Below are 20968 nucleotides of genomic sequence, written 5' to 3'. Positions count from 1 at the left end.
TGGAGAGGTCGAAGGTGTAGCCTTCCTAGCGAGACAAACTGCTCCAGGGATGATAGAGTTCCTACTAGACTCATCCAATTCCTGACTGAGCATCGTTCTCTCTTCAACATCAGTTGGACTTTGAGCAGGGCTTGCTCTATTCGGGGGGCAGACGGAAAAGCCCGAAAAACTGGACTGCGAATCTCCATCCCTAAATACAGTATAGTTTGGGATGGAATCAGCTGGGACTTTTCCAGGTTGACCAAAAGTCCCAATTCCTTGGTCAGATCCAATGTCCAATGAAGATCCTGCAGACAGCGATGACTGGACGAGGCTCTGAGAAGCCAGTCGTCCAAGTATAGGGAGGCTCGGATTCCTGATAAATGGAGGAATTTTGCTACATTCCTCATAAGCCTCGTAAACACGAGAGGAGCAGGACTTAGGCCAAAGCACAGGGCCCGAAACTGGTATACCATTGTTGAAAACAAACCTCAGAAAAGGTTGGGAATCTGGGTGTATGGGGATGTGGAAGTATGCGTCTCTTAGGTCGAGAGAGACCATCCAGTCTCCCTTCTGACCGCTGCTAAGACTGATTTCGTGGTCTCCATGGTGAACTTTGTCTTCGTAACAAAGACGTTGAGTGCACTGACGTCTAGCACCGGTCTCCAACCTCCTGTCTTCTTCGGTACCAGGAAGAGACGGTTGTAAAACCCCGGTGATTGAAGGTCCGAGACTTTCACCACCGCTCCCTTCTCAAGCAAAAGAGACACTTCTAGTTTCAGGGCTTGTCTCTTTGACTCCTCTCGGTACCTGGGAGAGAGGTCGATGGGGGAAGTCGCTAGGAGGTTTGCGTACAAATGGAATTTTGTACCCCTCTCTGAGCAACCTCACAGATTGTTGGTCTGCGCCCCTCTTCTCCCAGGCTTGCCAGAAGTTCTTGAGTCTGGCTCCTACTGCTGTCTGAGGCTGCGGGCAGTCAGACTCTGCCACGTGAGGACTTGGCTCCTCTCTTCTTTCCTCTCTTTCCCTCGGCACGAGTACTTCCCCTGCTGGGAGCTCTGCCACGAAAGGGCGGAATAAATCTGGACGCCGGAGTGTCCATCCTAGGTCTTGCAGAAAAGGATGTCGAAGGAGTCCCTTTGCGAGCAGAGGATGCAACCAAGTCATGGGTGTCCTTCTGCACGAGTGAAGAAGCTATGTCCTTAACCAATTGTTGCGGGAACAAAAACTTAGATAAGGGAGCAAAGAGCAGTTCAGATCTCTGACAGGGAGTAACTCCTGCCGACAGAAAAGAGCAAAGGGACTCTCGCTTCTTTAGGACTCCCGACGTAAAAGAGGAGAGCTCATTGGAACCATCACGGATGGCTTTATCCATACAGGACATAATAAGTAAGGAGACATCTCTATCAGCCAATGAGATTTTCCTACTTAAGGCTCCCAAACACCAGTCAAGGAAGTTGAACACTTCAAAGGCTCTATAAATGCCTTTCAGCAGATGGTCAAGGTCCGAGGAGGACCAACTAATCTTCGAGCGTCTCATGGCTAGGCGGCGGGGAGAGTCTACAAGGCTTGAGCAGTCGCCCTGGGCAGACGCAGGGACTCCCAAGCCGAGAACTTCTCCCGTGGCATACCAGACGCTCGATCTAGACGAGAGTTTAGACGGAGGGAAGGCAAAGGCCGTCTTCCCCAAACTTGGTTTCCAACCAGTCGCCTAAAAGCCGTAAAGCTCTCTTGGATGAGCGAGAGAGCACAAATTTTGTAAAGGCTGGCATGTCAGCAGGTACGCCTAGAACAAACTCAGACGGCGGCGAACGAGGAGCAACAGCGACGAAGTGATCGGGAAACAACTCCTTAAAAATTAACATGACTTTCTTAAAGTCCATTGATGGAGGAACTGTTCTGGGTTCGTCTACATCCGAAGGATGATCCTCAGGTTGAGGGTCAGCAACGTCCTCATCTGAAGGATCCTCATCTGACAACTGCTGAGAAACAAGCAAAGGGGTTGGCAATGCTTGACACGCAGCGTCCACACGCACTGGTGCATTAGTAGCGGACCAGGACGCAACGTCATGTAACTGCTTGACAGTCTGTGAACTGTAAACAACAACAGGTGCGTGAGGACGCACGGCGTCCACTCGAGACTGTTTTGACTGCCTAGTCTGAGCAGTCAAAACAACTCTAGACTGCGGTGGTTGACGCTCAGCGTCAAAACAAGTCAACTCCGATGGTTGGCGAACGTCCTGAACGTCAACAGGAGCATTAGTAAGTGGCCTAACGTCCAAATGCGGCTGAAAATCCACACGAGACCGCATCGAGTGAGGCTCTACATAACGTGACTGACGTGACTTGGCTACGCCAACGTCAACAGGACGCACAAAGATTCGTTTGGGCGGCTGAAGGTCAGGATCTCGATGAGATAAACGGCTAGGCTCAACGGGAACCTTATCGGCAGAATAGTCTTCCATAAGGGAGGCGAGCTTAGTCTGCATGTCCTGCAGTATAACCCATTTAGGGTCCACGGGAATGGGTGCGGTAAACCTTGCCTACACCAAGACTTTCTGAGCCTGTGTAACGTTGCTGCTTAGGTGGCGAGCAGTCATCCGATGACTGCAATGGGTCAGAACTGTCCCAATGACTACATCCAGAACGCTGGACCTGTCCTGAAGGGACCGACTTTCGCTCAAGTGGCCTAGAAACCTTGCTCCACGGTTTCTTATGCGAAAAGCCTTCGGAAGACGAGGAGAAAATGGGCTCTCTCGTCTTATGGTAGGGGCGATCTTGGTGAGATACGCCTGATACCATAGAGGGAACGTCTGTTCGCTGATCAAGGCCTCTCGAACCCATAAGTCGTACGACATTACTTCTCCCCTGGGCTTGGGAGCTTGCAAGAGGTCTCGGACTAGGTGAACGACAGGCACGAACAGACGAACCCTCGGTCGCAACACTGTTCACAACACTTTGCGCACTAATCACTTTCCCACTATTTTCCGCTGTGGCACTCTGACACTTAAGCTCTTTAACGTCAGCCATGAGTTGATTACGATCAGTTGCTAACGCTTCAACTCTTTCCCCCAAGGCATGAATAGCACGTAACATGTCTTGCATAGATGGTTCCTGAGTGCCAGAAGGGGGGTTAGGTACAACCACTACAGGGGAAGGATTAGGTTCAGGGGCATGTGGAGAGGAAAAATCTACTGACCTAGAGGAACTCCTCCTTACCCTATCTCTCTCTAGCCTACGTGCATACTTATCGTATTCGAGCCAATCGAATTCCGAAAGGCCCACGCATTCCTCACACCGATCTCCCAATTGACAGGTTTTACCCCGACAATTGGAACACACAGTATGTGGGTCGAGAGATGCCTTTGGAAGACGCCTATTACAGTCCCTAGCATTACACTTACGAAATCTAGGTACTTGTGAATTGTCAGCCATTTTGAATTAGTCAAAGAAAGTCCAAAAAACAATCCAAGTCATCAACAATTAAATTTGTTCAATAAAGAGTTCAAGTTGAGGAAAAACACCTGCACTGCAAAAGCTCAAACCAAAATGAAGTACTTCACCAAATATGTTGAGAAAACTCCAGGTTATACAGCGAGTATTGATACGTCTTGTCGTCAAGGTCGACAGAGAAGAATTGAAGGGTTTGTTTACATGCAGGAGTGGTATCTGGCCGATAGTTGGCGCTGGTGGGCACACCCGCAACCTTCATAGCGATCGCTCGCGAGTTTTTGAGTGTGTTTTCTGTCGAGCCGCTGAGCAGCAGCTATCATATATTCACCGGCTAAGTTAAATATTTAAAACTTACCTATCACCATACAACAAAGGTAAATGTAGACATTCAACACATGCTTCATGGAACCATTGTTTACACCTCTGACATTGCAACATCCGATTATACCATTCCCCTGGAAAGAAGTTCAAGATTCAAGTGTTAAGAAGGTAAGCAGCATTCATGAGATAACTTGTATTTATATTGTAAAATACCAATGTGATATTAGACTTGAGAAAATGCACCCTCATTTTCATTAAAAAAAATTAAGTATATAATGTTACTATATTACGTGCACTTAGTAAAATATACTTAGGAAATATGAAACTGGAATAAATTCATAACTTTTTCAAGTTGATTACCCAACAAAATTTATCAATAAATAAAAACTAAATCTCAACATTTTACAGTTAATGAAAAGATATAAAGGGTATGCTGTAATTTGTGTAAAAGAGCCAGAGCAGACGGGGATATACCCATTTTAAATCATAAAAAGAAGAATAATCTCAAGTGTGACTACACTAACCTAACAATCATTGCTCACCTGTTTCTGATCCAGGGCTTAAATGGCTTGAATGGCTGGATGGAATTTTGGCCATAAGGCCTGAAATTGAAAGCTGAAATATGTTGATCAGCAAGATGGAAGAAAGGAAGTTGGATTGGAGTTAAAGAAGATGGCTAAACAGCAGATGCAACTACGGGACAAAGGGACAATGTAAAAGCCTTTTAGTAATGCCTCCTACAGCACGAGAGAGGTGTTCTGACAACAATGGCCGTCCAAGGATTGGATTCACCAGCGACTTAAAAGAGGATAGTAACTTGTAATGAAAAGTTCACATTCTTACAAGAAATCATTTGACTAAGTAGTACACTCACCTGGTCCACCACAGTAGCAGTAAGTTTGTTCTCTGTTGCTTTTGTGACCTTGATCCCAGGTTAAACTTTTTAACTGAAAAGAACATATGATTTACAAGCTGCCAATTTATTTTACTACTTCAATAAAACAAAAAATCGCTTGGTAACTCCAAGGCATTAAACATTTATTTTTTACTGTGCCTTTTAATGTAACACAACTAAATTAAAATATCTTGATCAAGGATTCCTATCAAAATATGGTAAATAGACAACTGAATCCTTTTATACTTTCTAAAAAATAAAACCTTTCTTACGTATCCCTTATGTCATAAGAGCAAAACTTTTGATAATTAAGAAGGAAAATGTTTTGTTATACGGTATCACACAAATATCAAACCACAAACATCAAGTGTTCGGAAAGGTTAGACAAATAATAATACATGAAGATCTACATTTTATGATGCAATTCATTAACTCAAGATAATAAACTTACATCATATGTTAACGTAACTTTGGCATTCTCTTCAGATTTTGGTTGTTGATGAGGTCGCGTTCGAGGCTTTCTCGGAGAATTCTCCCGTGACTTTTTTCTCTCTTCTTTCTCCATGGCTGAATGACTTGCACACCTCGGGCACTCCCACTGGCTTTCTGGTTCACAGTACTCCTTACCTATCCTCGGCTACGAATAGAAGGATATAACATTTCAATGAAAGATATGAGAAAACTTCAAAACTACTCCCTAATTCAAAAGTCAATTATTAGGTTGATTAGCAAGACTTTTTGAGCTGCGGCAGAGATGTCATGCCAAAAATTTAAATTAAGCACGAGATCTGTGTGACTGTTACTGATATAAGTGATGCTCTTTTTTTACTAACTATATCAATTCACTCCAAAGTGAGAGCAACAATGAAATAGCATCATATGGAAAAATGAAAACAAACTTAGACAAAGGCAAATATATGAACTTTTCAGCCATTGAAGCTGTTTATTACCTTTGCCAAGGAGGTATTGTGATCTAGTTGGTTTATTTATTTGTGTCTGTGGACATGATTACATCATTAACTACTTGATGGATTTTGATGGAATTTTTATCGCATATAGATCTTAGGTCATGGATGACCCCATTGAACTTGGAGATGATCCTGATATGGACTCTATACCCAGAAGCATTTTTTGCCATTTTGAAGATGAAGTCATAACTACTTTAAGGATTTTGACAAAATTTTCACCACATTATTATTATTATTATTATTACTATCCAAGCTACAACCCTAGTTGGAAAAGCAAGATGCTATAAGCCCAGGGGCTCCAACAGGGAAAAATAGCCCAGTGAGGAAAGGAAATAAGGAAATAAATAAATGAAGAGAACAAATTAACAATAAATCATTCTAAAATAAGAAACAACGTCAAAACAGACATGTCATCTGATAAACTATCAACAACATCAAAAACAAATATGTCATAAATAAACTATAAAAAGACTATGTCTGACTGGTCAACAAAAAAGCATTTGCTCCAACTTTGAACTTTTGAAGTTCTACTGATTCAACCACCCGATTAGGAAGATCATTCCACAACTTGGTCACAGCTGGAATAAAACTTCTAGAGTACTGCGTAGTATTGAGCCTCGTGATGGAGAAGGCCTGGCTATTAGAATTAACTGCCTGCCTAGTATTACGAACAGGATAGAATTGTCCAGGGAGATCTGAATGTAAAGGATGGTCAGAGTTGTGAAAAATCTTATGCAACATACATAATGAACTAATTGAACGACGGTGCCAGAGATTAATATCTAGATAAGGAATAAGAAATTTAATAGACCGTAAGTTTCTGTCCAACAAATTAAGATGAGAATCAGCAGCTGAAGACCAGACAGGAGAACAATACTCAAAACAAGGTAGAATGAAAGAATTAAAACACTTCTTCAGAATAGATTGATCACCGAAAATCTTGAAAGACTTTCTCAATAAGCCTATTTTTTGTGAAATTGAAGAAGACACAGACCTTATATGTTTCTCAAAAGTAAATTTACTGTCGAGAATCACACCTAAAATTTTGAAAGAGTCATACATATTTAAAGAAACATTATCAATACTGAGATCCGGATGTTGAGGAACCACCGTCCTTGACCTACTTACAATCATACTTTGAGTTTTGTTAGGATTCAACTTCATACCCCATAATTTGCACCATGCACTAATTCTAGCTAAATCTCTATTAAGGGATTCACCAACCCTAGATCTACATTCAGGGGATGGAATTGATGCAAAGAGAGTAGCATCATCTGCATATGCAACAAGCTTGTTTTCTAGGCCAAACCACATGTCATGTGTATATAGTATGAAAAGTAATGGGCCAAGAACACTACCCTGTGGAACACCGGATATCACATTCCTATAATCACTATGGTGCCCATCAACAACAACTCTTTGAGATCTATTACTTAAAAAATGTTATTTTCATTAGTAAAATAAATTTTTGAATATACTTACCCGGTGATCATATAGCTGTCAGCTCTGCTGCCCGACAGAAAAACCTAAGGACAAAATACGCCAGCGATCGCTATACAGGTGGGGGTGTACATCAACTGCGCCATCTGTCGAGCAGGTACTCAAGTACTCCATGTCAACACAGAACCAATTTTCTCCTCGGCCCACTGGGTCTCTATTGGGGAGGAAGGGAGGGTCCTTTAATATATGATCACCGGGTAAGTATATTCAAAAATTTATTTTACTAATGAAAATAACATTTTTCAATATTAAACTTAGCCGGTGATCATATAGCTGATTCACACCCAGGGGGGTGGGTAGAGACCAGCATTACATGTTGACATTATTATGAGCTAAGTATTTTGTATTTCATTTTAGCAGTTATTCAAAATAACAAACATAAAATAAATAAGTACCTGGTAAGGAAGTCGACTTGAACAATTACTCTGCCTTTTTAAGTACGTCTTCCTTACTGAGCCTCGCGATCCTCATAGGATGCTGAGCGACTCCTAGGAGCTGAAGTATGAAGGGTTGCAACCCATACTAAAGGACCTCATCAAAACCTCTAATCTAGGCACTTCTCAAGAAATGACTTTGACCACCCGCCAAATCAAGTAGGATGCGAAAGGCTTCTTAGCCTTCCGGACAACCCAAAAACAATAATAAAACATTTCAAGAGAAAGATTAAAAAAGGTTATGGAATTAGGGAATTGTAGTGGTTGAGCCCTCACCCACTACTGCACTCGTTGCTACGAATGGTCCCAGAGTGTAGCAGTTCTCGTAAAGAGACTGGACATTCTTAAGATAAAAAGACGCGAACGCTGATTTGCTTTTCCAATAGGTTGCGTCGAATATACTTTGCAGAGATCTATTTTGTTTAAAGGCCACGGAAGTTGCGACAGCTCTAACTTCGTGTGTCCTTACCTTCAGCAAAGCTTGGTCTTCCTCATTCAGATGGGAATGAGCTTCTCGTATTAACAGTCTGATAAAATAGGATAAAGCATTCTTTGACATAGGCAAAGATGGATTCTTAACTGAACACCATATAGCTTCAGACGGGCCTCGTAAAGGTTTTTAAATAGAACTTAAGAGCTCTTACAGGACATAAGACTCTTTCTAGTTCATTTCCAACCATACGATAAGTTTGGAATATCGAAGGATATTGGTCAAGGCCGAGAAGGCAGCTCGTGTTTGGCTAGAAAACCAAGTTGTAGAACATGTAGCCGTTTTGGATGAATTGAATTGAATATGGGATTTAGGCATTAAGCCAAGCACTGGGGCATCAAAGGCCATTCAGCGCTATATAACTAAAATCATTCAATCATATCTGTACACTCACAACATTTAGTATCATTTTAACCTTTAATACAAATCGTAACACTTTCATACAATAAAATCTAGATGTGAAATAAATAGGGATTAAAAGGGTAAAATAAATAAATAAATTAATAAAATCAATTATAGCTCGTAATATAACCCAATACTTTGTATAAATTTTCTCAAGTTCAGGGTATTACAGTTTTCCCCCAGTATATCTCTTAACGGTTTGTCCTGGAGTAAATGTGTCCTCCTCTGGAGATTAAAAACAGGACAATCGACTAAAATATGTTTAACATCCATTGTCACTTGACAGGTATTACAAAGAGGGGCCTGTCTCCCTTCCCCACTCTTCATTAAATAATTGTGCGTTGCATGTGTATGGCCAATACGCAGCCTAGTTAAAATAATGGTATCCCTTCTACTTGTAGAATTACAAGATGACCATTTATCCACCAATGGGTGGATTTGTTTCAATTTTGTATTGGTGGTCCGTTCAGACCATCGAGCTTGCCACTTATTTTTACAGTAAAGATGAATCTCACTTCTAAGATCTTTGTAAGGAATACTCAAGGGGGATGGATTACTTAGCCCTGAAGCTTCCTTTGCTGCCTTATCTACTTGTTCATTCCCCTCCACCCCAACATGGGCAGGGACCCAACAGAAGTGAACACTGATACTCTTCCTAGACTGCAGAAGTACTAACCAGTCCTGCACCTCTTGTACTAGATGATGGCCTGGCATAATTTGTTTTAATGAGAGTAAAACACTATTGGAATCCGTAAAAATTGTATAAAAACTATTTTGGTTGCCATTTTTAAAAATATGTTGGACTGCGAGAATTATTGCGTACAGCTCAGCAGTAAAAATTGAACAAGAGGATGGGAGTTTCCTTCTAATAACAATATCCCCCACCACAGCTGCACTTCCAACTCCTGCAGCCGATTTGGAGCCATCTGTAAAAACATGTTTCCCATGATGTTGAGCAGCATGATTTAAAAACTCACTTTTCATTACCCTACTAGGTAAGGTATTTTTCCCTCCTGCCGTAAAACATACTTTAACAGGTGGATTACACCAAGGAGGAGACTTGGGATATCCTACCTCTGCTATCTGTGCTGTTAACAAGCCTACTTCTCTAGCATCATTTTTCAGCTGTACTTCCAAAGGCTTAGGCACTCTAGATCTGTTAGGAGCCCGATCTAAAGGCGCCCTAACATATTTACAGTTAGGATTGTTTCTCACAGCAAGGGACCTAGCTAAAAACCTCAAACTCAACTCCTCTCTGCGAATGGAAAGGGGAGGTATGCCAGAATCAACATAGAGACTGTCAATGGGAGATGTTCTGTAAGCACCTGTGCAGATGCGAAGCCCAGCATTGTGAACAATATCAAGTTTTCCAAGTAAAGTCTTTGTAGCTGACCCATATATTTGGCATGCATAGTCTAACTTGCTCAGACACAAAGATGTATAAATTCTAAGCAAAGTTGTTCTATCAGCACCCCAATCAAAATGCGATATCACTTTCAGAATGTTCAGTGACTTCTTAACCCTGATAGATAGGTCATTTATATGGGGACCAAATGTCATTTTCTTGTCGAAAATGACTCCAAGAAACTTGACACTATCCTCATATGGCAAAATACAATCATTTAAGAAAAGGGTGGGGATCTCTTCCCTTTTACGAGTACGAGTAAAGCGAATGGCTTTGGTCTTCTGAGGAGAAAACATGAATCCGCGAGAATTTGCCCATGCGGAAGCAGCATTTATTGCAATTTGAAGATTTTGGCATGCTTGTAGTGCAGATGATCCACTACAATAAATTGCAAAGTCATCGACAAATAGTGATCCTTGTATGCCAGGAGGTATGTGACTAATGAGACTATTAATTGCAACAGCAAACAAGGTTACACTCAATACGCTGCCTTGGGGGACACCTTCTTCTTGCATGTAGGATGAAGATAGTTCTGACCCTACTCTCACTTTAATGGAGCGGTTTGATAAAAATTCTTCAATAAAAGAGAACATATGTCCTCCTATACCCCACGAGGCCAATTGCTTTAAAATACCACCCCTCCAGGTGGTGTCATATGCCTTTTCGAGGTCAAAAAAGACACCCACCACCTGGTTTTGGTTAGAAAAAGCATTTGAAATTTCCCTTGATAACATCAGCAAAGGGTCCAGAGTACTTCGGTTCTTCCTGAAACCAAACTGTCTGTTAGATAAAAGATTTTTTGATTCTAGATACCACACAAGTCTGTTGTTGATCATTCTCTCAAATAGTTTGCATATGCAACTGGTCAAGGATATGGGCCTATAACTAGATGGCAGTTCTGGGTCTTTACCAGACTTGTGGCCTGGAATTACAATTGAAGTATGCCAGGAATCAGGAGATGTATGGGAAGCCCATAGACCATTAAAGGTTTCTAATAAAAATTCCTTGGTATCCACTGGAAGATGTGATATCATTTCATACCGGATGCCATCCTCACCTGGGGCAGTTAAAGAAGAGCTGGAGATAGCATTTTGCATCTCCTCCATACTAAAAGGCAGGTTAAAAGCTTCAGTATTTGAAGAAGCAGGAGGAACAACAGATGTTGATGCTCTAATTTGTTGAAATGCTGGGGAATAGTTGTCAGCACTTGATACATGAGCAAAGTGCTTAGCAAGAACCTCTGCTACATCTTTGGGGTCAGATATATATCTATTATTTTCCCTTAATATTGGTAGAGGCTTAGGGACGAATTTACCTTGAAGTTTTCTAATCTTGTCCCATATTTCCTTTGAAGGAGTTTTGGTATTAATATTAGATATATATTTCTTCCAAGATGCTCTCTTTGCTTTTTTAAAAATTCTTTTTTGTTTGGCACAGGCTCTGAGATATGCTATTCTATCTGCTAAATAGTTTGTCCTCAAGTATCTTCTGAAGCAAGTTCGGGTCACTTTTCTTGCGTTGGCACATTCTTTACTCCACCAAGGAACTACAGAGCGATGAGGTAAACCGCATGTTTTAGGTATAAACTTGCTAGCATTATCATCAATAATATTTTCAAGATGTTGATAGGCATGCACTGGAGATGTAAATTCATCATATTCTTTATCAGTGTGTGAACAGTTTTCATAAGCTGCCCAGTCTGCCTCATCTATCTTCCATTTTGGTGGACACTGAGAAGGAAGATTATGGACATAATTTAACATTATTGGCCAATGGTCACTGCCATGTAGGTGTTCATTTACTGACCAAAGGTAGTCCAATCGAATGGATGAGGAACAGATTGACAAATCAATGGCTGATGTAGAGTTGTGGAATACATCATACCTAGTTGGAGAACCATCATTCATTAGTATTACATCATTGTTGTCGATTAATTCTTCAACAAGATTACCCCATCTATCGCACACATTTCCACCCCATAAAGTATGCTTTGCATTAAAATCACCCATTAAAATAAAAGGGGCAGGAAGCTGATTGATCAAGTCTTGGAGGTCAGAAAGTCTAAGCCTTCTTGGATTACCAGCATGATCTAAGAGGAAAAGTTCTAAGGATGGTTCAATATATAGCGAGCATAAAGTAATTTTTTTCCCGATATGAGTTCTAACTGCACATGCCTGTAGTGGTGTATTGAGTGGGATTGTTTCAAATTTTACAGATTTGTGAATAATAAAACCTGTACCACCTTGAGCTCTTGCAGCTTGCAAAGGAGGGGATCTACAAAAATGATAATTGAGTCCAGGATTAAATGGTTTGTCACTGATCTTGGTTTCCTGTAGGCAAATTACCTTCGTGTCTGAGTCCCTGGTTAAAGTTTTTATTTGCTCAATGCTAGTACTTAGACCTCTGCAATTCCACTGGATGATAGACATTATCTTTTGTTATTATTTTTCTTTGTCTCATTTGTCTTTTGGGACTTTTCAGATGAAGCCATGTAAGGCCTGGAGATGGAAGGCTTTACTAGGCCACCACTCTTCTTTTCTTTCTTTCTAGGATCTTTATAAGAGTCAACCTTAGGATCATGAGCAGTAGGGCACTTACCTGACTTAGATGAAGGTGAGGATGATGGGGACCTTTTCCTCTTTGGAAGATCTTGTTTTCCAATCTCCATCAAATCAGGTAGAGATTCTGCCTGAGACAATACATTTAAGGTGGTGGAAGCCACATTGGCTTCCTTGGAGGATTGTGCTAGAACTTCAACAGTTCGAACACTTAACCCAGAAGGCTGGGCTACTACCTCTAGGAGAGATGCTCCTATCGGTGACAATACTTTTGGTGTGTTGGACACCATATTGACCTCTTTGGAGGTTTGTGCTCTGGCTTTTATAGCCTGAGCACTTGACCCAGATGGCTGGGCTACTACCACTAAGGGAGATGCACCTGACGGGCCAGGTGCTGCCACTGGTCCCCCTGTGGTAGTAAGGGGTAGTGGATTATAATCTTTTGTTGGCATCTTAACCGCGCGAGCAAAATTAAGTTGCCGATTGAGTAAATGCTTTGCATAACCTACACTTATATGTTCAGCATTTGCTTTCAAGATTGCAGCTTCTTCATTCTTGTATTCTCTACATCTTTTATCATTTGGTTTATGATTATCTTTACAGTTTGCACAAGTTGTATCTCTGTTGCATTGGCCATGTTCTAACAAAGAACAGTTAATACAGATCTTCGTATTATTGCAGTACCGGGAAGGGTGACCGTACTTGAAACAATTAAAGCATTGTAAAGGCCTAGGTTTATATTCTCGAACACGTACTCTTTCATTCTCAATAATTATATGATCTGGTATAACAGGGGTTTCAAATGTTAAAACTACCATGCTTGTTTGAGGAATCTTACTTACTTTCCAAACATTAGCAGGGCACATGTCCAGAATTTCTGGTTCTGAGAATTCATATAGATCTTTATCAAAAACTACTCCTTTACCATAGCTGAAGCTCATATGTGGTTTAATATCCTTAATAGGATCAATTTCTGCAATCTTCATGCCACAAAGCATGTGAGCTTGAGTATCTGATTTTGCATTAATCAAAACAGATTGCTTACCGTATCTACTAATATCCTTACTTTTAATTAAACCAACTTTTTTTTGTATAAATTTACTCATCTTATAATAGTTATAATTATCTATCTTTCCAGATGCAATTATCCATGTTGGGGGCTTGGGGGTTCTTACTTCTGGAAGTCTATGCTCTATTTCTTTTTCCATCCATTCTTCTGGTTTATATACCTCTAGGTGTCTTGGTGCTTTATCACATAAAGCCCCAGAAATCAAACAATTGTCAATTTTTATGCTCTCTAAATTTTTATTTGCTTCTAAAGCAATCTCAAAACTTGAAAATGATACCCAAGCTTCCCAAAAACCTTTACTACCATTAAGCTCCATTAAAATTTCTTTGATTGCTCCAAATCTACAGAAGGCTTCATGAATTATGTCATAGCTACAACCAATTGGTATGTTTTTAAGTGGAGAATTTTCAGATTTTTTGTTGGATCTGGTAATGAGCCAGAACCAGAGAGTAAAGTATTACGGTTATTACAAGCATCATTTTCCACCAGTGCCGATAAATTGTCTTTAACAACACTGGTCAAAAAAGTATTGTTGGAGGAATCCTTTTTATTGCCGAGGTTGTCAACAGAGCTTTCCCTATTTAAACAAGCAGAAGTCGTCAACGGTGTCTGGGGTTCGCCATTTGATCCAGGGGTACGGGGAATATTAAGTTTACTCATTAATTATTTTTCAGGGGGAGGGAAGGGGTCATAATAACAATGAAAAAAAAAACAATGGAAAAAATATAGTTTAAGGGAGAGAAAAAATTAAGACTGTCTGAAATTCCAAAGAAGACACCGTTAGCCTTTCCTGGAATTAATTTCTCCACCAATGACACCTGTGAAAGCTGCTTACCAAATGTCCACTCCCTACCCTACCACAAAGGGATGGTACCACTATGATTAGAGTGGCTCAAGTGTATGCCAAACCCGCTTGATGGGACTGAGAGCATTTCATGAATACAATCATCCCCACTCTAATCATAGTGGCAGGCAAACCGGACAGAATGCCGAGAGTCCTATCTCTATAAATCGCCAACCCCTGGAATCCGAAGGCCAAAGTTTCCTAGAGATAGTTCCGCGTGCCAGTATGGGAATAACTGCAATCTAGGTGTCCAAACATTTTCGGGCAGTTGGCAAGACCACCACAGCTCCCACAATTGATTTTGAAATAAAAACCGATCATGGATACAATGTCCCCTCTAAAAAACCTGGACAGTGAAATGGGTAAAGAGTTTTGACAGCAAGGTTGAGACAGCTGATAATTATGAAGGAGGAATAAGCAATAAGAGGTAATAGAAAAAGAATGAGAGAAATTTAGAGTCAAACTGAGAAAAGAAATTCCCCAGTTCGAGAGCCCTCTTGCGCCTCACAAGCCTTCAGCACGGAATGATATGCCGTGCTGAAGCCCAATGACTTCATCAAGGCATTCTCTCGTTAAGAGGGCCGTTTTGGATGAGAATCCGATGTCTTGCTGAAGGCATGAATCTCACTGACTCTTTTAGCTGTGGCTAACATATCAGAAAGAGTCTTAAAGGTAGATCTTTCAGGAGGCTGATTTGTAGCGGTTCGAACCTGTCTGACATAAGGAATCTTAGTACCAGCTCTAAATTCCAACCAGGTGTAACCAAAGCGCCTCCTTCGTGTCTCAAAAGACTTAAGGAGGTCCTGTAGATCTTTATGTTGGAAAGATCTAAGCCTCTGTGACGGAAGACTGATGCCAACATGCTTCTGTAACCCTTGATAGTGGGAGCTGAAAGAGATCGTTCTTTCCTCAAGATAAAGAGAAGTCAGCTATTTGAGTTACAGAGGTACTGGTCGAGATACGGATACTGACTTGCACCAGTTTCGGAAGATTTCCCACTTCGATTGGTAGACTCTAAGGGTGGATGTTCTCCTTGCTCTAGCAATCGCTCTGGTTGCCTCCTTCGAAAAGCCTCTAGCTCTCGAGAGTCTTTCGATAGTCTGAAGGCAGTCAGACGAAGAGCGTGGAGGCCTTGGTGTACCTTCTTTACGCGTGGCTGACGTAGAAGGTCCACCCTTAGGGAAGTGTTCTGGAACGTCTACTAGCCATCGAAGTACCTCGGTGAGCCATTCTCTCGCGGGCCAGAGGGAAGCAACTAGCGTCAACCTTGTCCCTTCGTGAGAGGCGAACTTCTGCAGTACCTTGTTGACATCTTGAACGGAGGAATGCATATAGATCTAGATGTGACCAATCTAGTAGAAAGGCATCTATATGAACTGCTGCTGGGTCCGGATGGTGAGCAAAATATTGGAGCCTCTTGGTCATCGAGGTTGTGAAGAGATCTATGGTGCTGGCCCCAGGTGGCCCAAAGTCTCTGCATACATCCTTGTCTCTTGCATACATCCTTGTGGAGGGTCCATTCTGTTGGAATTATTTGTCCCTTCCGACGGAGACAATCTGCCATGACATTCAAGTTGCCTTGGATGAACCTCGTTACTAGTGAAATGTCTAGACCTTTTGACCAGGTGAGGAGGTCCCTTGCATCTCATACCATGTCAGAGAGTAGGTCCCTCCTGCTTGGAGATGTACGCCAAAGCCGTGGTGTTGTCCGAGTTCACCTCCACCACTTTGCCTTGAAGAGAGACCTGAAGCTTTTCCAGGTCAGACGTACTGCCAGTAGCTTCTTGCAGTTGAAATGCTTGTCCTTTGACTCGAGTTCCATAATCCCGAGCATTCCCTACCGTCTAATGTCGCACCCCAGCCTACGTCCGATGCGTCCGAGAAGAGAACGTGGTTGGGAGTCTGAACAGTCAGGGGAAGACCCTCCCTAAGGTTGATATAGTCCTTTCACCAAGTCAGACCAGACTTTATCTTTCCGGAAACCGGGATCGAGACCGCTTCTAGCGTCTTGTCCTTTTTCCAGTGAAAAGCTAGATGTATAGAAGAGACGGAGGTGTAGTCTTCCTAGTGACACAAATTGATCCACGGATGACAGTGTCCCTACCAGACTCATCCACAGCCTGACTGGGCAGCGTTCCTTCTTCAGCATCTTCTGGATGGATAGCAGGCTGGGGGTTGATCGTCTTGTTCAGCAACGTCCTCATCAGAGGTTCCTCATCCGAAACTGATGAAGAAACGGCAACGGAGTGGGCAACGTCTGACTCGCTGAATCCGGTCGCACTGGTGGATGCGTGACGGAGCCGGAGCCAATATCATGGCACTGCTGCACAGTCTGTGAACTGTCAACAACCATGGGTGCGCGAGGAAGTACAGCGTCAACCCGAAACTGTCTAGACTGTCTGGGTTGTGCAGTCAACACCCTACCCGGGTTGCTGAGGTTGACGCACTGCGTCACAACAAGTCACCTCTGCTGGTTGTTGAACGTCTTCCTAGTGACACACTGAACCGTCAACAACCACCACCGAGCGTCGCTTAACGTCAACGTGCGACTGGCAACCCACACTGGTCGCATCGGTGGAGGAACCACCTCAACTGGCAGACGCGAGTAGGATACCTCAGCGTCAACAGGGCGCACAACCAACCGGTGGAAGGTTGTTGGCCAGAAGGATCTTCTCCGTATTTAAGTCCTCTATCAAGGACACAAGCTTGGACTGCATGTCTTGCAGCAAAGCCCATTTAGGGTCTACGGGAGCAGTGTGGCAACAGACGGGGTTAGCGACTGAGGCGGAACCATTTACCATCCCTGGAAGCCTTGTTATGTGTGACATAATAGTACAGCAAAACTCAAAGGCTCGACAAAAGTTGAGAAGTTGACCTGTAAACAACTTGGAGCGTCTCCTGGCTAGGCGCCAGGGCGAGTCTACCAGAATTGAGAAGTCTATCTGGGCAGAGGCATGAACTCCCAAGCCGAGAACTTCTCTCGTGTCCTATCAGACTCTCGCTCTATAAGCCAGTTTAAAAGAAGGGAAATCAAAGGCTGTATCCCTAAAACTCCTCCTGGTGCAAAAACCAGTCGCCTAGCCAACGTAACGCTCTCTAGGAGAGCGAGAGAGCACTAGCTTAACAACAACGGCTTCGAAGTAGCTAGGCCTAGTGTAAGTTCTGACGTTAGGCGAACGAGGAGCAGCAGTTACAAGATCCGGACGAGATCCTTAAAAATCATCATGATTTAATTAAAGTCCATAGGAGGCTAGCAGCTTAAGGCTCCTCTCCAAATGACAGAGTCCTCAAAGGAATATCAGTAGGAGGGAGAACAGCACTTTCTCATCTACAGGAACCTGTCCGAGAAAAGCTAGGTTATCTCATGAGGGTCTCACTGGTGCAATAGCAGCAGACCAGAAGGCAACGTTATGTAACTGCTTGACAGTCTGTGAACTGTCAAAAACTGAACTGTCAACCACAACAGGTGCGTGAGGACATACAGCACGGTGCATTAGTAGCAGACCAGAAGGCAACGTCAGTTAACTGCTTGACAGTCTGTGAGCTGGCAACCACCATAGCTGTGTGGGGAAGCAAACGCTACCTCCTGACTGACTAGTCTGTGCGGGCGAGTAGGGCTAACCACAGTGGGTTGCGGAGGTTGACTTACAGAGTCAAAACAAAGCAACTTAACTCCACCCTCCTGTTGTTGTGGTAACTCGCGAACGTCAACGGAGGGTAGCGTGCGTCTGTGAACGTCAACGTGCGGCTGGCAGGGTACACTGCGCATGGGGTGGAACTCTCACAGGCGGAGTCGGGAGCAGGTAGCGTCAGTGTCTACTGTACGCACAACCGTGGTTGGTTGTAGGCTAACGGGTGCAGCGTCAACCTTCTCCGCACGAACCTCCTGCATAAAGATGCTAACTGTGTCTGCATAGACTGTAGCAAAGACCACTTAGGGTCGTACAGCAGCAGGTCGCAACAGACGGTGTTACTGCCTGTTGCGGTACCCACTTTGCCTCTCTTAGGAGGTGTGCAGTCATCGAAGACTGCAGCGAGGTCGCAACTGACCCGATGCTACACCTGGGCCGTTGGACTTGCGCGGAAGGGACCGACTTGCGCTTAATAAGCTGCGAGACCTTGGTCCAAGGTTTCTTACGAGAAACCTCTTCCGCAGACGAGAAGTAAATGGGCTCTCTCGTCTTTGTGTGGGTGGGGCGATCTTGGGTAGATACGCCCGAAACCACGGAGGGAAAAACGTCTGTTCGTTGACCAAGGCCTGACGAACCCATAAGTCGTTCGACATTACTTCTCCCCTGGGCTTGGGAGCTTGCAAGAGGTCCCGGACTAGGTGAAGCACAGGCACGAACAGACGAACCCTCGGACGCAACACCGTAACACTTTGCGCATATCACTTTATCACTTCGATTTTCTGTTTGCACTTATTTCACTGAAATCGAAACTTTTACTGATTTCTACTCTGAAACACGCAATCCTACCCTTCATTAAAAGGTAGTAATGCGAAAACAGTTGTATAATGCATGCTCATTAATACTGGCAAAAACAGAAAACATATATAAAGATAAAGAATTCAGTGGCTGGGAAAGAGACTAAACACTAGTTCAAATAACTACGTTACAATCTCTCACCCGCACATAGCCTGGGGACAAGAATAAAACCCTAGAAACGTTTTACCTTCTTCCCCGTACAGCGACTAGGAGGAGAGTAAGCACGAAACAACGTTACCCGCTTGAACGGAACGTTTTTTCTCCTCTCTCTCCCTCCGTCTCTATCTCTCTCTCTCTTTCTCTCTTGATTTCGCACCTGAGAGAAGAGCCCAATTATATATCGTCAAAACATGTTATTTGGCTAAAGGAAAAAACTGAAAGGTTTTCCAAATAAAAAGTTCCTTTAATTTAGAATTTAAACCATTTAAGCTAAGAAAGATGAACGAAACGTCAGAATCGATTTACTCTTACTGCAAAGTGAAACCGTGAGACACTCTCTCTCTATCGTTACGATAGAGCGCATGTTGAACGTCCTGAACGTCAACAACTGCGTAGTCTAACTAGACGTTAGTTCATCTTTGAAAACAGTACGAGACTATCAAAGAAATTCTTTCATAAAACATTAAATTTAAAAAGTTTAAATACGATATAACGGGCTCAACGTTGATTAACTTCGGTTCAAGTAAGGACCCCGCCTACTATCAGGAAAGGTCGCAAATAAACAAAACATAAAAAAATTTATTTTATATGTTTATAATAAATGGAAAGTTAATCGAAGAGGCCTAATAAAGGCGGAGAGATAAAAATATAGATCTATAACGTGTTAAGCAAAATTACTAAAAACCTAAACACACTTCCGTCTAAGGGAAGGGTCGGCCATTAAAAGTGAAGAAGTCCATACTCTCTTTGTCACCATAATTAAATCTATCCAAAACGAGTTCAAGTTTTGAGATGAAGATAAAACCCCTGCATAGCGAAAGCTCAAAACTAGAATAGTGTACTTCACCAAATAGTTGTGAAAACAAATCCAGTTAGTAACAGCGTATTTAGTAGGTCTTGCCAGTGGCACGACAGAGAGAAAATTGGTTCTGTGTTGACATGGAGTACTTGAGTACCTGCTCGACAGATGCGCAGTTGATGTACACCCCCACCTGTATAGCGATCGCTGGCGTATTTTGTCCTTAGGTTTTTCTGTCGGGCAGCAGAGCTGACAGCTATATGATCACCGCTAGTTTAATATTGAAAAATCAGTAATAATGCTAAGAAAACGACCCACCCACTCCCAACTGTTTCAGTTTGAAAACAAGGGCCTCATGATTAACACGGTCAAAGGCAGCACTAAAATCAAGGCCAATCATACAAACTTCCCGACCACAATCAAGGATTTCTGTACAGCATTGGAGATTGTAAGAAGGGCATCACATGCTCCAAGGCCTTTACAAAAACCAAATTGCAAACTAGGAGTAGATGATTACCTTCAGCAAACCTATTAAGACGTTTTGCCAGAAGACGTTCAAAAACTTTAGATAATATGGGAGTTATGGAAATTGGGCGGTAATCAGTGGACTTGAGCTACCACAAACACATTTACATAGAGGAGTAACATTACCAATTCTCCAACTAGTGCTAAAAGCTCCTCTTCTTGCTAACTCCGCAAAATAACAGATAACTTTGGAGCTAAGAAATCTGCTGTCTTTATAAAAAACAGGAAAAATACATTTGGGTCTACATAAATCTAAGGTTATGGAAGACCCCATTAAACTTTGAAAATGATACAGATCTGGATTTACATTTTTCACCATTTTAAAGATGTCAAAACAAATTAGACGTATTTTGACGAATTTCCTACCAGATAGATATTAGGCCACAGACGGACCTATAACCTTTGGAGGTCAGAAACCTTGGATTACTCGTTATATATATTATTCACAGTATGAATATATATAGAACCTTTACTGGATTTTTAAGACTGACAATCTGTGGCTTGCAAGTTGAACCCAGACTCTTAGTACGATAGACTTCACTCAATATAGCAACTTCACTATTCCTGTGAGCAAACCGAGTACAGTAATAAGAAGCCATTACCTGGCTCCCCACAAACCTACTTTGGGTAAATCGGACTTTTCCCCTACCGCTCATAATAAAAAAAAGAAGAACTTAAAA

The 20968-nt window shown here is 42.4% G+C and overlaps 1 protein-coding gene across 6 annotated transcripts in view; it reads right to left on the bottom strand.

Annotated features, from left to right (window-relative positions):
• Positions 1–20968, bottom strand: part of Pcl (polycomb protein Pcl) — a 161527-nt gene that overhangs the window by 24060 nt on the left and 116499 nt on the right. For all 6 annotated transcript variants that reach the window (XM_068386945.1, XM_068386950.1, XM_068386946.1 and 3 more), the window contains 3 exons: positions 5100–5285; positions 4628–4700; positions 3788–3887 (listed from right to left, as the gene is read on the bottom strand). In XM_068386945.1, coding sequence (XP_068243046.1) covers positions 3788–3887; positions 4628–4700; positions 5100–5285 — 359 coding nt within the window. The remainder of the gene's footprint in view (positions 1–3787; positions 3888–4627; positions 4701–5099; positions 5286–20968) is intronic.

Source organism: Palaemon carinicauda, chromosome 14 (assembly GCF_036898095.1).
Source record: "Palaemon carinicauda isolate YSFRI2023 chromosome 14, ASM3689809v2, whole genome shotgun sequence".
NCBI classification, from domain to species: domain Eukaryota; kingdom Metazoa; phylum Arthropoda; class Malacostraca; order Decapoda; family Palaemonidae; genus Palaemon; species Palaemon carinicauda.
This window is presented reverse-complemented; position numbering and strand designations above follow the sequence as displayed.